At 38.8% G+C, this 19,920-nt stretch overlaps 1 protein-coding gene across 2 annotated transcripts; it reads right to left on the bottom strand.

Annotated features, from left to right (window-relative positions):
- Positions 1 to 12,253: 12,253 nt before the first annotated feature.
- LOC109210692 (peptidyl-tRNA hydrolase, mitochondrial) lies at positions 12,254 to 16,988 on the bottom strand. 2 transcript variants are annotated; one of them, XM_019374144.1, is made up of 8 exons: positions 16,606 to 16,922; positions 16,438 to 16,522; positions 15,112 to 15,179; positions 14,974 to 15,024; positions 14,829 to 14,902; positions 13,818 to 13,876; positions 13,669 to 13,745; positions 12,254 to 12,533 (listed from the first exon to the last, which is right to left on the bottom strand). In XM_019374144.1, exons 1-8 carry the CDS (start codon positions 16,915 to 16,917, stop codon positions 12,474 to 12,476), a joined length of 786 nt encoding a protein of 261 aa, XP_019229689.1. In that variant the 5' UTR covers positions 16,918 to 16,922; the 3' UTR covers positions 12,254 to 12,473. The 2 variants fall into 2 exon arrangements, with proteins under 2 accessions (XP_019229689.1, XP_019229688.1); XM_019374143.1 differs by lacking the exon at positions 12,254 to 12,533 and adding an exon at positions 13,170 to 13,589 and having other exon boundaries at positions 16,606 to 16,988.
- Between the last annotated feature and the right edge of the window lie 2,932 nt (positions 16,989 to 19,920).

Genomic DNA, 19,920 nt, shown 5'->3' with positions numbered 1-19,920 from the left:
TCTTTTCTTTTATCTATTTATCTAATTTATTCAGCTGGTCTGTAATAATTATTTATAAATGAATATTGGGGTGATTAGTGAAAAGTTTGGGTAGTTATATATTTGTGGGGTAATACGGGTAGAAACCATGCCTATAGGATCTTGTTAATACACTTGCTATGTCTGCTTTACCATACTAGTAACCATGACTATAGGGTTTAAATGGTTCCAATAATAGAAATCATGCCTATAGGACTTAAATGGCTTTGTAATTAGATACCATGCCTTGGAATGTGATCAAGTTCAATTTCTGTTACAACAGGTATTCATATTTGTTTTCCACTAGAAATCATGCCTATAAGTTTCTAACATCAGCTCTTAACAACTAGATATCATGCTTATAGGGAATAAAATCAGAAATTCTGTCTATAGAATTAAAATCAATTTAGTTACACAAGTCAGTTAATCCATGTTAGTTCCTTTATGAACTGGTTTAATCAAATGTTCGCTTTCTTTAATGAGTCTTTTAAACACTGTCTTCATTTACTACCAGTAGAAAGCATGCCTATAGGAACTCAAGAGTCCGATTTAAAAACTGCTCACTGTTATCAACGTAGTTATCATGCTCTTAGGACATCACTATTCTGCGTTTAGGCAAGCCTATAAGGCGATTTTAAATTCTGCAAATCTGAAACTGTATTTTTGCTATCTTAAGCTGTCCAGACTTAACAGGTTTAAAATCAGTAGGCAAACTAGTTAGGAACTTACTGACAGGTTTATAAAAATAAGGTTGCATATCTCTGGGCATTAACATCCACTTAGATATCTTGTTTAGGTCTTTTCTCTAACAAAAACTACTCTTCTGTGTGTTTAAGGCGTGATGTTTATGTGCATTATTTGTGGAGGTAAACCTGGGCCTCTTGACTGCTTTTTTGCTGCATTTATCTGTTAAGTCCTACGTGTTCTTTCCTCTCGCCTAGAATTTTCTCCTTTTAAATACCTTAGGGGTTGTCTAGAACTGCCCCAATTTAGAGGTCCTAAAATACCTCCAGGGCCACGAGGAAGGGACGGGTAGTGCACGCATAAGCATTGTCAAGGTTACTAGAACGCTTTAGGCTATGACCAAAGGGATGGACTTGGGTAGAACGAGATAAGATGACTACGCGCTAATGTCACGTGTAGCCCCTCATTAAGGAGTGTTTACCGGGCATTGCGTGGGGTGATCCTGTAGGCTAACCAACCTAGGACCCTCCTCTCCCAAATTACTTTTGCTTAAAACTTTACTTTTTTATGTGTACACAACTTGTTCAAATCCATTGTCTTATTCATACAATGTCCAACATGCTTTGTTTGCAATTATTTGTTTCAACTACTTATTTGTTAAAGGACTAATTCACAAGTATAAGTTCGGCCGGGACCCACAGTTGTGGACTGAGAGGGGTGCCTAACACCTTCCCCTCAAGGTTATTTCGAGCCCTTACCCTAAATCTCTGTAGTGCAAACCAATCCAAGAGTTAATTGCTCTAGGTGCCCTAACGCACTATAACCCGTTAGGTAGCTACTCTTTAAAATACCCAATTCCCAAAAGGAAATGAGTTATTACCCCCATGAATATCGAAACCCGGACCTTTCTTCCCCGTAAAAAAGGAAGGGAAAAAAGGGGGCGCGACAGCGTTTTACTGTTTTCATAACTCAGCCTTATTTACTCAGTTTTGATGTTATAAATTATATTTTGGGCTGAATGCCCTGTCTTATTGATAGTCCGAGTGGTTTGTGAGGTTGATGACTGAGAGAGGCTGAGGGCCTGATTGTGAGGTTGATGACTGAGAGAGGCCGAGGACCTGATTATGAGGATTATATATCTATGAATCGGGCTGCACGCCGCAACGATATATATATATATATATATATATATATATATATGGATCAGGGTGCACGCTGCAGCAATATTAGATCGGGCTGCACGCCGCAGCGATATAGCGCTTGGGCTGTAGGAACCCCTCCGGAGTCTGCACACCCCCAGTGAGCGCAGTTCACTATATATATGGATCGGGCTGTGCGCGCAGCGATATATGGATCAGGCTGCACGCCGCAGCGGTTATTATAAGGTACCTATTGAACGTGAGTGCTGAGTGTGAGCGTTGACTGATGAGAGTTGAGTCATGAGTGATTGAGAGGCTTGCCCGAGGGCTATATATACACATATATGAGTGATGCTTTGCCTGAGGGGCTTGTTTATGAACTTACTGTTTTCACTCCTCCTTAGAGTGAGTCCCTATTGAATATGTTGATTAAATTACCGATTTCACTCACCTTTATACTGAGCCTCTATTGAAAATGTTAAACAAATATTTTGAACAAGTTTCATTGAAACTGGAGTTTTTACGAGATGTTCGGAATTCAATCACTGATTTGGCTTTGTTATTTCCTCTGGGACTTTTTCTGTTATGAGATGTATATGAATTATGTTTGTCCGAGGGGCTGTACACGAACTACGTTTTGGCCCGAGGGGCCGATTATGATTTTCATCACTTTCACTATGAATTACATTGAACCTCTACTGAAACTGTTAGAAAGCCATTTTTCAAAGGATTTTATTGAAATCGGAGTTTAATGAGATGATTTGATTTGTATCCTGTTTTGGAAACATACTGTACCCACTGTGGTGCTATGACGTGGTTTACGTGATTTCTTACTGATCAGTCTCTATTACTTTTATTACTTAGTGAGTTGGCGTACTCACATTACTCCCTGCACCTTGTGTGCAAATTCAGGTATTTCTGAACTCGGTAGCGGGTGTTGATTACTCAGTGGTAGGTTCATCGAAGTTAGCAAGGTAGCTGCCTGACGATCGCAGCCCTGCTTTCCTCCCTCTACATTCTTCCTTAGTTGTATTCATTGATTTTTCCCGGCCATGTTGGTCTTATGTTGTCAGATAGTGGTAGTAGATGCTCATGACTAGTGACACCCCAATGTCGGGCTTGTGTTATGTTTTCCGCACTAATTATTTAGACTTATATTATGAGGTTTCTTGTTAATAAAAAATGACTTTTATAGAATAATGGTTTGACTTGTGAATAGTGTCGGCTAGCCTAGTTTCATGATTGGCGCCATCACGACCGGGTCAGTTCTGGGGTCGTGGAAAGTTGGTATCAGAGCCTAGGTTACATAAGTCTCACGGGTCATGAGCCGGTTTAGTAGTGTCTCGCGGATCGGTGCAGAGACGTCTGTACTTATCCTCGAGAGGCTGTAGAACCTTTAGGAAAACTTCACATTCTTGAATTCTTATCGTGCGACATTATTCCGCTTGAAATGTAACTCTTGAAAATTCCTTCCACGCGTTCGTATACGCGCATGAGCGCTCGGTATCAGCTGTGCATCGACGGCTTATGATTCCTCGAATCGAGGGGCGAGATAGGATTTTTGTGTGTTGATGTTTGGCTAGTCTAGAGGACTTGAGGCCGGGCTTTGCTTGTAGCTTGAGCTATGAGGTGTTGATTGTGTGAGCACGTGCTTTTGGACACATATGTCCGATAAGTGTCCCTATTAGTGGAAGCGATGGCTGGATGGCTATGTGATGAGCATGATGTGACTACGTGATGTGTTCATATGATTTAGATGTGATAAGATGAGTCTACTTGAGGGTAGGAAGAACAATTTGGTGCTTGATTTCCATCTTGGTTTGATGTGTAGCCCCGAGTTACGGGTGTGGTGAATGATCTTTTCATGTTTTCTAGTTGTGGAATGAAGTAAATTTCATGTCGTGATATGAGTTCAGACTCAGGAAGGGTAAGTGATCGGGTAATAGTTATGCTTATGGAATAGTATAGAGAGATACCAGTTTGAGGCTAAGCAAGTGGATTATCTCCTGCGGAATATTCTGAGGTTTGTGTGATCCTTATGCTGTTGGTTGGGAGTCCTCTTTTATCAGTGAATTATATGTGCTGCAGTTTGAGTTTGGTTCGCATAGAAGAGTTGTCTTGACTGTTACGAGGAGAATGTGAGGTTCACAAATGATTTGAAATACGAGATGGCATGTGTCGCATGAGCTTATGAGGGATTTAGTTGAATCTCACTATGGTACTACGGCAGTGATAGAGTATAGGCATTATGATTTATTGTGTGTTTTGACCTATGGCATTGAGCCAAATGGGGGAGCCTGCTATTGGTCAGTCGATTGCATGGTTATGTGTGGTGTTGGTTCCAATTTGAGGTATACTAGTGAATCAGCTATGGCTTGCAGAGGTTGAGAACGAGGATGACTTAAGTACGAAAAATTCGGATAAAGGTTGGGTTATGCTGTATGGGTGAGAAACATTGAATGATCTAGTTGTTGTTTGTATGGCTTAGAGGAATGGGATTACTTCCTAGGGTGTCGGAGTGATAATGGAGCACATGTTGTTCAGCTCGTTTGATCAGTATAATTGAGGTTTGAGCAGAGTGGACGACTCCCACGAATGGTTCCAATGGATTCGTGATGTATATGTTACAATTGGGAATCTTCAGGATGTGTATTTGGCTAGAAACTGAGATTTATATTGGAGGGTGTCAGGACTTGTGACATTTCTAAATCCTTATGGATTCTACATACCAGTATTAGGAAAGCAAAGGTAATGGCTTTAGATTCGCAGAAGGTCTCTTCAGAGCGGGTATCTTGGCTGTGGTACTTTTGGGGGTGCTTTAGAAGAATACGATGGTTTATGAGCCTTAGGTTGGTGTGGTTTTATGCTAAAGTTCATGGGGCAAGTTTTAGTCGAGGCTAGTGGTGTACTAGCAAGGACACATATCAATTTGAAGGTAATTCGAAAAGAACTCAGAAAAATTAGGACTGCTTGGTAGTAGGTTTGATCGGCATGGTAATGGATATGATCGGTTCTTGGGTGCTTCATCGGTATTGCGGTACTATCTTGTCTGATCGACTGTTGATATTCAAAGTTTGCTTGGCGGCACAGGAAAATTTTAGGAGTACCCTAGTGGGATGATCGAGTATTAGAGATGTGTTAGATATTGGGGCAGTAGAGTTGGGATCGGATATGATGATTTGTGTGCTTTATGGATTTAGAGACCGTGAGTTCTCATAAACAGGTTATTTCATGGTTATGGACTGTGAAGATGTGGGCAAGCTAGTCAGATGATAGTATGTGCTATGATTCAGTCATTGTTAACTTTGAGAGAGTTATTTATCTGTTGTGGGTGACCAGAATTGACTTGGGGTTCATTGGTAGGCCCAACATGGATGTGTGTTCTGCACCGGGTCGGATTTGTTGACTCCAAACTGCTATTATTGAGGGATGTTCCATTCGATTGTTGTTGAGCTTATTCGTGTTCTAGAGTGATCTATGAGCTACTCTCCTGTGTTACGAGGAGTTGTGATTGGTGGTTATATGCACATATGGTGCGGTTTCATTTGACCTTTATAGCGGGATTTGAATGAGACGGGTATTTGGGTGTTGCATGATTTGTTGCGCATTGGATATGTTCTTTCGAACTCGTGTGGCATTGCGTCATTTGCTTCTCCATGGTTATGGTGATTCACTTTTGGGTGCTAGGCATTAAATTGCGCTTGGTTGATGATTTTTAGCATGGTGACTTGGGGTGTCTCATGTGAACCAGTGTTTGGATAGGGTCGCGCATTGCGGAGAAGTTATGTTGATCTATGATCCTTCGGGTTAGATTCGTGTGTTCTGGTTCTACGATGTGTGATGGGTTCTCAGCAATGTGTTGCGGTGGTACTGGTGAGCCTGCGGTACAGCTCTCTCATTTGATTCACTTTCCATGATTTGAGTATATTTGGATTGTTGCTTATTGGTGCACGGGTTGAACGGGTTGTGGCTTTAGATTGTATCGATGTGTCATGTCACTAGAGTGGTCATGTTGGATGAGATGTGGTCATTGGGATCTAGAATGAATACTATCGGATTCGACTTCAGCTTTGATGGAAGGATAATATCGGGATTCGGCTTAGAAATTTACTATGGTCTTTGCCAAGGGAGAGGGAGCTTCATGAATGGTTGATCTGAGGAATGGTTATGACTTTCTGCGTGTTTCATTCATCATTGGCAGTATACAGAAGTGTTGGAATGAGGCTTTATTTGATAAGAGGTTTATTATCGATATTCGGTTGTTTTGAGAAACTGCTGTGATTAGAAGTTATCGCTATGAGTGTTTGAGTTATGTGGTATATCATGTAATTGCATCTGAGGTTGCAGGTATGGTTTGGTACAGCTTGTTCGGACTTATCCATCGTATAGATGAGAGATTATGATATTATAGATAAGTTCGGAAATGGAAATTTGGTTCTAAGACTCATGGGCTTGGTTGGATTGCAAAATTTTAGTTATGATGTGTTATCGGACCCATATGGGATAGGGTGACGTGGGATCGCCCCCGAGTATGTGCATGGTAAGGTTACACAGCGATTTGATGGTTTTCGGAACAACTCTAGGCACGTTCAAGGACGAATGTATGTTTAAGTAGGGGGAGGATGTAACGACCCGACTGTTTGTTTTGAGAATTTGCACTTTGCTTGCCAGTTCTCGGGCAAGGCTAGCCCCGTATGATGTATTATGACTTATGTAAATCGTTGGTTTTGGATTTCAGGATAATCGGAATAGATCTGGAAGAACAATTCTCAGTTTGAAGCTTTAAATTTGAAAGGTTTGACCAAGTTTTGACTTTTTAGTATATGATCTCGGATTTGGATGTTTATGATTTGGTTAGCTCTGTTAGGTGATTTGGGACTTAGGAGCGTGATCGGAATGTAATTTGGAGGTCCATGGTAGATTTAGGCTTGAATTGGCGAAATTGGAATTTTGGCATTTTCCGGTTGGTAGTAAAAATTTTGATATCGGGGTCGGAATGGAATTCCGGAAATTGAAGTAGGTTCGATGTGTCATTTGTGACGTGTGTGCAAAATTTCAATTCATTCGGACGAGGTTTTGATAGACTTTTTGATCGAATGCGGAATTCGGAAGTTTTGGAATCCTTAGGCTTGAATTCGAGGGTGTTTTGATGATTCGATGCTGTTTTGAGTGCTCTGAAGATTGGTACAAGTTTGAATAGTGGTATATGACTTGTTCGTACTTTTGGTTGAGGTCCCGGGGGCCTCGGGATGATTTCGGATAGTTATCGGGAAGTTTGTAAATTAGAGTTTGCAGCTGAAGCTGCTGAGTTTCTATCATAACCGCACTTGCGGATTGGGGGCGGCAGGTGCGAGCCGCAGAAGCGACATTTTGATCGCAGGAGCGAAGGCCAGTTGGTTGGGCATGCATCGCAGATGCGGAAGTTATTGCGCACCTGCGATCCCGCAGATGCGGTGGCTTGATCGCAGGTGCGGATGAGGAGTTTAAGTGAATTTTCGCAGAAGCGGATTTTCGCAGGTGCGGGGGTCGCAGGTGCGGTATTGAACCGCAGATGCGGAACCCCTGGGCAGAACATATAAATTCTTGCCTTCGCGATTTTAGGCCATTTCTCACCATTTTTGCTCGGGCTTGAAGCTTTTTGAGAGAGATTGAAGAGGGATTTGAAGGGAAACACTTGGAGATAAGGTTTTTGAACCTAAAACTCGATTCTATGTTGATTTTATATTGTTTAAGCATGAAATTTATGGGATTAAAGATGAAAAATTGGGAAGTTTGGGCTTAAAATTGGAGAGGTAAAGTTGGGGATTTGAGGGACCATTTGAGGTCCAATTTTGATATTCTTGTTATGTATGGACTCGTCGGAGGATAAGGATTTTATTGATTTGATTTTTACGGATTTCGAGACGTGGGCCCGGGGGTCGGGTTTGACCAATTTCGGGATTTTTGATGTAATTTGATTATTTTCGCATGGGCTTCGTCCCCTTAGCATATATTGATGTTATGATTCTGATTTTGGATAGATTCAACGCGATTTGTGGGCGAGTCGAGCGGCAAGGGCATTGCGGAGTTGATTTTCTTCCGGTTTGAGGTAAGTAATGATTTTAAATATTATCTTGAGGGTATAAAACCCCGGATTTCACATCGTTGTGCTACTTTGAGGTGACACACACGCTAGATGACGAGCGTGGGATCGTGCACCGTTAGGGATTGCGACTTGGTTCGTCCCGTACGACTATTGAGTCACGTATTTGAGTGAAAACTATTTGATACTATTGTGTTTTGGAAAGTATTATCATGTTTTGAGTTGAATGCCATATTTGGGCCTCGTGCCAACTGTTTGGACCCTTAGGGGCTTTTTACTACTATTCCTCATCGTTTTGACTTAATATTTGTACTCAGTCATGCTGTGTTTTACTGTTTTCATAACTCAGCCTTATTTATTCAGTTTTGATGCTATAAATGATATTTTGGGTTGAATGCCCTGTCTTACTTATAGTCAGAGTGGCTTGTGAGGTTGATGGCTGAGAGAGGCCGAGGGCCTGATTGTGAGGATTATATATCTATGGATCGGGATACACGCCGCAGCGATATATATATATATATATATATATATATATATATATATATATATATATATGGATCGGGCTACACGCCGCAGTGATATATGGATCGGGCTGCATGTCGCAGTAATATTGGATCGGGCTGCACGCCGCAACGATATAGCGCTTGGGCTGTAGGAGCCCTTCCGGAGTCTGCACACCCCCACTGAGCGCAGTCGACTATATATATGGATCGGGCTGTGCGCCGCGGCGATATATGGATCAGGTTGCACGCCGCAGCGGTTATTATAAGGTACCTATTGAGCGTGAGTGCTGAGTGTGAGCGCTTACTGATGAGAGTTGAGTCATGAGTGACTGAGAGGCTTGCCCGAGGGGCTATATATACACATATATGAGTGATGCTTTGCCTGAGGGGCTTGTTTATGAAATTACTGTTTTCACTCCTCCTTAGAGTGAGTCCCTATTGAATATGTTGATTAAATTACCGATTTCACTCACCTTTATACTGAGCCTCTATTGAAAATGTTAAACAAATGTTTTGAACAACTTTCATTGAAACTGGAGTTTTTACGAGATGTTCGGAATTCAATCACTGATTTGGCTTCGTTATTTCCTTTGGGACTTTTTCTGTTATGAGATGTATATGAATTATGTTTGCCCGAGGGGCTGTACACGAACTACGTTTTGGCCCGAGGGGCCGATTATGATTTTCATCACTTTCACTATGAATTACATTGAACCTCTACTGAAACTGTTAGAAAGCCATTTTTCAAAGGATTTTACTGAAATCGGAGTTTAATGAGATGATTTGATTTGTATCCTGTTTTGGAAACATACTGTACCCACTGTGGTGCTATAACGTGGTTTACGTGATTTCTTACTGCTCAATCTCTATTTACTTTTATTACTTACTGAGTTGGCGTACTCACATTACTCCCTAAACCTTGTGTGCAGATTCAGGTATTTCTGAACCCGGTAGCGGGTGTTGATTACTCAGTCGCAGGTTCATCGGAGTTAGCAAGGTAGCTGTCTGGCGATCGCAGCGCTGCTTTCCTCCCTCTACATTCTTCCTTAGTTGTATTCATTGCTTTTTCCCAGCCATGTTGGTCTTATGTTGTCAGACAGTGGCAGTAGATGCTCATGACTAGTGACACCACGATGTCGGGCTTGTGTTATGTTTTCCGCACTGATTATTTAGACTTATATTATGAGGGTTCTTGTTAATAAAAATATGACTTTTATTGAATAATGGTTTGACTTGGGAATGGTGTCGGCTGGCCTAGTTTCACGATAGGCGCTATCACGACCGGGTCGGTTCTGGGGTCGTGACAATGATTTAGCTAAGTTTGATTGTTAGGTTGTTTCTGTTTTGATGATCCTTGGTTTGGTCTTAACTATTTTGTTTTCTGATGTTTGAATGCAATTGGAACTTTGGGGAGTTGAAAGGGTAATAACAGAAGTAAAAGGGGTCGAAAGGAATTTGGAAATCAGGAAATCTAGGGTAGTGATACCTGAAACTGTTAAATGAGGGATTTAAAGTGCAATAAATTGATTAATGTAAATCAGATTTTGGAAAAAAGTTGAATTTTCAGAAGTTTAAAAGAGGAAACTTGAAAAGAAACTTCTAGAAAGAGACAGTTGTCCCAATATTGTTGAGATAAGATGCTGAATTTGGATACAACTGTCCATTTTCTAGTACAGAAGATGCTATTTCCCTGAAATTAAGGAAAAACTGGCAGGTTCTTTTGTACCCTATCTCATTCCCTCATAAGCCTCTCATATATCCTATATAAGTGAGGCATTCTCTGTAGTATCACAGAATTCAGACATTGAAAACACTCTATGCACTTCAGAATTTCCCCTTCATTTTTTACACTGATTTTTGCATTTAAGAAGAAAAGACACAGAATATTCTGCAATTGACACTCACTCACACAAAATTTCAGAAGTTCTGGTTTTCTTTTAACCCTTGGTCTTCTTAAGTTGGTTCTTGAGCTGAAGTTGAAGTTTATTCTGGAGTTTCTTCATTGCTGTTTTTCCTGCTTACCGTTGCTGCTTTTTTCCGAGTTTGCTGAGTTTCCTCCTTTGGTTTTCTGCCCTTTATTTGGTCTTAGTTCTTTGATTTCTGCTTTAGGTATGTTGAAATCTCACCTATGGTGTCTCTTAGAAACTTATAAATGAAATTTGAATTGTTGTTTCCTGTGAAATCATATATTCTTGTTGTCTGAGTTTGCTTACAAGTCTTATTCCTTCCTTCTATGTTCATGACTGAGTTTGTCTATGTCTTAAGCTTAAGGAAGTTTATGATTCTTAAATAACTTTAGAGTTGACACAACACCTATTGCAATCTGATTTGTTCTTTAAATGTTGATCCATGCTAAAAATGATTTCTGCAGTGACATCTAATTATAGTATGCTGTTTATTCATTTGGTAGTTGCGTATGGCCATCTGATTTACAAGGACAGGACAATGTCTTTCTCCCTGTAAATTAAGAGGCTCAGTTGGAGAACAATGGGGAGTACACATCCCAGAGGGAATTTTCTTTGAATAGAATGTGTAGATTTAATATTAGGTGGACAGAATTTGTAATCTGTATTACATTTTGTTTACGTCCAGTACATAGTTGTTCATCCTTTAGCTATGTTATTTAATTAATATTGGTAAAGTTGATTACTCGTTTATTTATGCTCTGGTTTTGTAATATTAGTTGGCTTTTGATGTTAATGACTAGACTCTTTAGAGTCCATGGATTTGGACTCTACTGGCAGGAGTCCAAGCTTCACATGACCGCTAGCAGGCCCGCCTGCTTGTCAGCCCTAGATGAGGCCCAAGCCGAGTTTGGTCTTTGTTAAATCAAAATTTACAAATGCTCATTAGTTTGCCCTTCCGTTAACTAATCCAAACTTTGCTCTTATAATTATTGTATGTCGTGCAAACTAAGGTGAAGAAACAAATCAATTAGTTAAATAAACATCTCCCACATTTCATACTTAGGAAAATTGTATTCTTGAATGTTAAACCATTATGGGATCTCGTGGTTAGTCCAGATTTAGGCATGGCCTTAATAATCGGGTCCCATTAGCAGGGCTCAGCTTTGTTTTCTTTACCTCTCACAATAAGTCTCAAAGAAGTTTAGGAATTTAGTTAATTCACAAATATGCATAGAATGCTTTAGGCGCGGCTTAATTTTATTAAATTGTCGTGATTATGTACACGTTTGCATGACACAATTACGATTTCAAAATTGAATATTCGTAGAAGTGCTTTAGGCGCGTTCTTCAAATTACTATTGTAATTGTGTACACAGGCGTGACATAATTATGATTTCCACAAATAAATCAAGGTACATGTTCCCGTGACTTTGACCAAACAATCTTAACATTAATAAAGCGTGATCAATTGTGTACACGTACGCGTGACATGATTTTAACGCCCCAAATAAAGCGGACTTACACACATGTAGTCCGTTTCAAAGACTAAATCCATAAACGCCATAATTTAAAGCGGTAAAAAGGTAAATGCACATAGGTTCTAAAAATACGTATTTAGCCAAGTAATTAAGCCATGTATGATTAAAGCGACAGTGCTAAAACCACGGAATTTGAGAGTGCCTCACACCTTCACCCGGGTTAACAGAATTTCTTACCCGGTCTTCTGTGTTCGCAGACCGTAAAAATAGAGTCAAATATTTCCTCGATATGGGATTTAAAATAAACCGGTGACTTGGGACACCATCATAAATATTTCAAGTGGCGACTCTGAAATAAATAAATAATCTCATTTCGATTTATGTCACTTAAATTGGAAAAATTCCCTATCCCCTCAGAAAAAAGGAGGTGTGACAAGTAGCATACAATTTCAAGGTTCACTATATTAAAAGCAAAAATAATTACGTTTTACACTTCATCAACAACTACAACTTCAAGCTAAGACTAGCACGTAACTTTAATTCAACAGTAGCTAGCCGTTTCCAGATAACCTGCAGAATCAACTACACAAAGAACATTTTCTTCCATTTTGTTTGGTGCTCTCTTTCTTCAAAATCTTTAACTCCATTCAGTAAACCCCAAATCACTCTCCTTGCTTGCTCAGACATCTTATCATCATACCACGTAAAAAAATTGCTTCCACCTATAAACACAACAAACAGAAGTGAAGAATTAATAACCATCTAAATCGATTTACACAAAAAAAATTGACACATTAACGATTTTGCAAGAATAAAACTTGCGACCTGAGTTTCTTTGGGACCATGACGTCTTCAATTTAGCGTTACACTACAATAATTGATATAAGCTCCATTAGGATCTGGATTCGAAATGTTCGACTATCGTGTTTTTCACTGAAATGAACGAGTTGGAACAACATTTCCAGATGCCGAAACTTAGCTAAGAAGTGGAAGAAAGAGGCGACAACATCAACTGCATCTTTTCACGTTACGCACCCTTGATCACACTATGTTCCATGTCAGTCAGTCGTATCTAATTGGCACATTCCGGACTCAGTTCAGGACCTGTTCAATAGGTATGCCAAGTTTAAGGGGCCATTTATGTACTCTACTTTTATAATTGTTTTCTTATACAAAGGCAAATTTCAGTATCAGATCCTTAGCGCAGCTTGTACATGAGTGTCAAAATTCTCCGCAAGGAATGTCCCACAACTTCCCTCGGTGAATATTTTGAATGACGTCGCTGCGGCTAGTAACTTACAGACAAATTCCAAAAAAACAAACAAACAAACAAAAAAAGAGGAATAAATATACATATATGAAATTAATGAATTTTTCCCCTTTCGACCGGGATATAAAACTAAGAAACAAGACCAGTTTGACGTCACATTTGGATACCTTACAACAAAACAATGAATGTTTAAACTTATCATGATTACTACAAAGGCAAGGGGGGCCCCGAAAAGTAGAAAACTCTATCAAAAAATCATTACCAAAAATGTCTTGACAAGATTTTATGGCTTCGTATTAGAATGACTCGTTAACCAACTGTATTTCTGTAGCCTTACAAGCAATGGTTCTCACACCTTCTCGTGAATCGGCAAAAATCTGAAAAAATGAATTTCCCTAAACTAAACTGTCAAGGGTTTGGCACTATTCACAAATGTGGCACTTTTGTCAAAACCCTCGAGCACTAAAATTCTCACGGCTTCCAAACCATTATGTAATGTGAAGTCCAACTGAAATTAAAAGAAGCCAAACATCAATATGTGATTGTATTTCTGAAATCTACTTATATAAGTAAAGAAAAGCAAGTACCTCCTCACGTTCTTGTCGATTAAATGCGCGAAGAACAAAACTTGCGGGATCCATTTTCCCTGGAGGCCTCCCAATGCCTAAAGAAAATATCAAGTTTTAAAACTAGAATAACTCACAGAAAAGAAGTACTTACAGATCTGAGGTAATACCTATTCGTAAACGAGGAAAATCACGGCTCCCTTTAAGGTGATTCATAATGCTCCTCATCCTTTAAAACATGAGGCAGGACATTAGTCATGCCAGTATCCATAAAGCAGAGAGCGCAGAAAAATATATCTAAGCTAAGAATATTGGACAAGCAAATTATTCAGATCCCCAAGGTTTTCCTATTTCTTTTTTTATTCGTTCAGGAATTACAGAAGGAAATGGTGTTAAATCTAAGTCTATCCAGACAGTGCTAATAGTATGGCCTTTATCTTTTTATTTATTTATTTTACTCCGGGCTCAGGAGGGAGATTCTCCATATATCAAGCTTCCATATTCCATATATCATAAGATGCCTTACCATGATATTACTTACAGATTTAAGACGCCTTACCGTTGGAGACCAGAAATGCCAATCACAAGGCTCCATTCTAGTGGTTAGAGCGCAATGCGTGATGCGTGGTATCACGGGTTTCGAACCGTGTGCCACTGGCTATTGGGGGATTTCTCGTTCGTCGCAAAGAGAAACAAATCATATGTTTTATTCTTTCACTTAAAGCCAGGAGAAAAGCAGTCAACAAGCAGTTTTGACTCTAGCACATAATGATCATTTGAATGTGAAGATTATGTAAAATTTTACTTCCACAAAATTCCGCCTACCAAGTAGAAGTGTAAAACAATGAGAAATTGAGGGGAAAAAGCCAAAAAACTAGTGATAAACCAACTATTTGGTCAGTAGACCAGCCTGACTTGTGAAACTACGTAAATTGATCAATCCATCATTACGTCTTCTCCACACTTTGACGATCAATCACAAGCAGTTTATGAGAAGGAGCGAACTATGAAATGCTTGGTATACATCAATATTCTTGCTTCCAAATGTTACTATCTACATAATTCAAGCATCAAATATTCAAGCAAATAGCAGAAACTAAAATCTGGAATAGACTTCAGAATCATTATAAGCACATGATCAAAGCTCCAGATAAAGGAAACTATTCAACAATAAAGATTACCCATTGTGTCCTCCATGACCACCTTTTGGCAACAACCGCAACTTTGCAAAAGGCAAATCTAAATCGTCAAAGACCTGCAATTATAAAATTTCAGTTAGAAAGTTGTTACAAAGATAAGTTCTATGCTTAACTGTCAATAGCTTACCACAAGAACTTGTTTCAGTGGAATCTTATAATATGAAACGATTGCTCCAACCTGTCAAACAGTGTAAAATATCAATCTTATGCTACTTGGTGTATGGAAGCTATGAGAGATAGCTCATGCCAAGACGAGTGAACTTACAGACTCACCACTTGCATTCATGAATGTTTGAGGTTTAGCAAGCATAATTGGAACATCTCCGATGAAACCTAAAAAGCAAAAGAAACCAAAGACATGAAAGTGGTCCTAAAGAGCAACTTTGAACGACCAAGTTCATCATCAAACATGTTCCTGCTTTCCACTTCTTAATTTGGAAAAGATTTCATTAAATAATCTTCCCTATAGACGCAGCATGTCAATGCAGTTCACCACAAAGATAGCCAAATATCAACATTAGTGGTACTTCAATAATGGCTAAATTAGAGAACGAAAACCTCAATGCAACAAAGCAAAGCCCACTAGCTTCAATAATTAGCCAAGTTAAATGGAATATCCACAAGTGTGTGACTAAATTCTTTTGCTAATTTTACTGCATTTTGAAGAATGAAGATGAAGCAAGCCCACTAGCTTCAATAATATCAACATTAGTGGTACTTCAATAATGGCTAAATTAGAGAATGAAAACCTCAATGCAACAAAGCAAAGCTCACTAGCTTCAATAATTAGCCAAGTTAAATGGAATATCCATAAGTGTGTGACTAAATTCTTTTGCCAATTTTACTGCATTTTGAAGAATGAAGATGAAGCACCTACACAATAGTCACAACTGTTCGAAAACAGTATATCAAAGCAAATCAACGACCCATGTAACAAAGCTAATCAGCAAACAGAGTTTTTTTTGATAACCAAGAAATTACTTAAATCCAGTGCCAGACGATTCAGTGGATAATGGACCAACCCCTCCCTTCTCCAGTTATATATAAAGTCTTGGCAGGGTTCGAGCCCGTGACGTGGCACTCTTACCACTAAGACCAAAAGTTAGGGAATATTATAACATAATTAGCAAACAGAAACGGATTACATTTTTTATAATGGTAACAAATTTTATAAATGAGTAAAATATTTACAAGAGATTGTGTGAACCACAAGACCCCAAAAGATCTGAGACTGCCTATCCTATTCTATTCGGTTACATTTCTTCTAGCAAATCTAGTAAAGAATGTACATTTCTTCTAGAAACGGATTACACTAGAACCACAAAAAGAATAAAAACTTAGCCGCACTCGGTGTATACACCAAACCATACTAAGTTACCATGATTAAATCATAAATTAAGGTGAGAATGTTTATTAATTAACTATAGTTTAGTGATAATAGTGTCTGTGAAGACATGTGTCACGTAATATAAAACGACTAGTCAATGCAATGATGATGTGCAATACAATGTTCACAACATAACTGTCGCAATGTAACTGCATATATCAGGAAAACTCTGAAATCCAGTATAAGCAAGCAAAAAGAAAGTACCTTTCCCAAATTGAGCTTTAAAGGAAACACTGCCCATAGATATTCCTTCAGCATCAGCTATAGTATCTATCATCTCAAAACCCACCTGCAAAATTCAATAGTCCAATCATTACATGATATATTAATCAGTACGAAAACATCAAATAGAAGCAAAGGAACATTACGGACGTTGTGACGGGTGCCAGCGTATCGTTTCCCAGGATTACCGAGGCCAACAATAAGCCAAGGCTGTGGTTTCGGCTTCGGCTTGTCCGGCGTTGGTTCCGATAACGCCGGTGAGGCTGATGGGGAGGTTGAGGTGGACATTGAACAGGAAATTTGATGTAAAGAGTTAGTCGCGGCGGTGTTGCTCATCCAACTCCTCCAGTATGATGATGAACTTAGGGTTTTGGGAAGGGAGAAGGAGGAGAAGAGGCGGCGGCCGCGGCAAAGGACCGTCGCCGATGAAGCAGTGCTAGAAATTGCACATGCTAGTTTCATTGTGCTTTTAGATGGTAAGAGAGGTGTTGGAATCCGAATTTTGAATGGGAACAGATTGACTGAAATGGAATTGCAACTCTATGGCGGCCAACGGCGTCGTTTTATTTACCCAAATAAAAAGAAAAAGAGAAGAAAAAAACAATGGTTTTTTAGCTAGCGTTTCGCCATAGATTCCAAAATTTGTGTTGAAAAATCTAATTTGGGTGAGGTTTGGTTTGAAGATGAAAATGTGTTTATACTCACAAGTTCTAAAAACTATCACAAATACCCAACAATGCTTCATCAATAATATTCATTATATTCTCGCAAACCATAATCGTGAACATAAATAAATTTTGTACAAAATTATTATTTTTATAATGAATTACATAATACACTATCAGATGGCCGAAAAGACGAAGCAATATTTTATAAAATAATAAATGGTGGGCTCTTTTATAAAATACAAAAGTTTGGGCAATTTTTAAAAAACTGTAATAGTAATATTTTGGGCTAAAACCAATTCTTGAGCTGGTTTTGGAAATTTGCCAAAATATGAATAAAATTTATGAACAAATATGTATTTGCCAATATATATATATATATATATATATATATATAGTATATAAATCTATGGCCAAACGGGTCCTTAGCCACTCTAAAGCAATAAGACTTGGAAATAAATGAATAGGCTGAATACATAACCAGGCCCCTAAACTTGGCCATTTTTTTCATTTGGACACCTAAACTAGCAACAGTTCCTATTGGGCACTTTAAAGTGAAAACAATTGTGCCAATTAGACACACACTGCTGATATGGCAGTGTGTGTAATACACCCACTTGTGTTAAGCACGTGAGAAAGCAGATTCTTTTTTCTTCAATCTCCTTCTTCCTTTGTGCAGACTTGAACTAATGAGATTTTTGCTATTTTCATATGAGACTCAAATCTCACTATGATCAGGCATTGAGTTTCTCAAAACCGCCATGGCTGCAATCTCCTCCAGATTACCCTGCCAAGATACGAGTTTAAGACCATCTCAATGCAAATCAATAACGCCATTTGCGAAGATCATATTATCACTGCCTCAAAATGTTCGCTTTTACCTTTATCTTTAGTACGATCCTCGTTGTTTGGGTGTTAATGCAGCCACATAGCAGCGAGATACAAAAGACGGTGGCGGCCAACAACAACAGCAGATCAACAACATGCATCTCTCGAAGCTAGATTTACAGAAAGAACTAAGCACTGTTAATTGCTTCCAGCAAGAAATCATGGGCTTACCAGCAAAACTGGAACGAATGCATAAATAAATAAATAAATCACATTTCTCACTGATGTCGCATTCTATGGCCTGAGCTGACATTCTCTCTGTTTGGCCATTGAGGGCTCAGATTTACTGTTTTGATCAAAGCAAGAGAGAAGGCGACGTCACCATGGCTCATGGCTGCAGACGCCAGTTTGCTATACAACAGACATACTGGGTCGCCTTGCTAAGATACGGGTCAGGTATCTTCACAATGCCATGACTGAACATAGCCCAGAAAGGAAAGCAATCTTCATAGCCCCTTTACAACATCAGTAGCCGCAGCACAAAAAGACAAATCCATTTGCTTGCCGAAAGTCGCAATGGATGTAGCTTGAAGATAATGGTGATAATCAGTGGTCCTTCATTTTTGGCTTTTTTCTTTGCCACGCTGGCAGTAAGTGAAATACACACGCTTTAGTTTGTTTGGAGCTGCAAAATATGTGTCTAATTGGCACAATTTGTTTTCACTTAAAGTGCCCAATAGGAACTACTACTAGTTTAGGTGTCCAAATGAAAAAAATGACCAAGTTTAGGGGCCTGGTTATGTATTCTGCCAAATGAATAAGAAGGCAAAGTTACACAACTATGAGCATAAGTTAATTCAAGGTCTTTTCATTTAATTAGTCACTTTCTATGAGATTATAACGAAATTTATTTGGATGTTGTTATGAAACAATTAAAGTAGAAGAACAATATTGCTAAGAAAAGTAGAGAGAGAGAATTCTTATTGATTTGGGATGATTTACAATGGAATAGGACCCCTCTATTTATAGGGAGAGGGTGACTTAGCCACCAAGTAATAAACCCTAGAATCTCTCTAAATATAGACATTCACCATAAATACAATTCTATTTACAACACTCCCCCTTGAATGTCTATTCAACCGATAATGTGCCTCGTTAAAACCTTAACTAAAATAAAACAAAAAAATTCTAGTAAAGGAAAAAGAGTACACATATCTAACAATACGCCTTTTGGTTGCCTCGTTAAAAACCTTGCAAGGAAAACCCAGTGGGACAAAACCTTGTGAGAGAAAAAGAGTACAACGCGTATTAACTCCCCCTGATGAGAGCATCAATTCATATCCTTGAGCATTTGCATTCCAATCTTGTGCATCTTCTTCAAAAGATCTTTGGTAGAGACTTGATAAACAAATCAGCCATATTAACTTGAATGAATATATTGCACCTTGAAATCATCATTCTTGATAGAGATGGATTGTCTTCATATAATATCGTGGAATGGCATTCAATATGTCCATAGAGGTATTCTCGCTATCACATTATCATGCTTATAATTATAGCAAGATATATATGTGCACAAATTGCACTTAGGATGTAGTACTTCATGACCATGAATTCTATATGCTTTAAGCAATTTAAATCCTTCAGGGATTGTTAAGCCATATAAGCCATATAATAGACTTTAGATGCATATCAAGTTTTCATGTCATGCTAGACATATAAGATATCGAAAACTGATTGCACATACCATTGACTTTATACTTTCAAGTGTTTGAACTACATGTTCAAAACTACATGTCTTTCATATGAAACCAAATCTATTCGAATTGTTTCTTCAGACTTAAGCTCATATATATTTAGCGCTATTATAGATGTCGTCGACAAATATTTTGTATCGGTTCCAACCTCCTTATTTTTCATAAAGACATAACATAGAGATCTCTTCATTCATATATTCAGGTACCTGAATCTC

The sequence above is a fragment of the Nicotiana attenuata genome, unplaced genomic scaffold (assembly GCF_001879085.1).
Source record: "Nicotiana attenuata strain UT unplaced genomic scaffold, NIATTr2, whole genome shotgun sequence".
Taxonomy (NCBI): domain Eukaryota; kingdom Viridiplantae; phylum Streptophyta; class Magnoliopsida; order Solanales; family Solanaceae; genus Nicotiana; species Nicotiana attenuata.
Note: the sequence above shows the minus strand (reverse complement) of the source record. Positions and strands in the feature narration are given on the sequence as shown.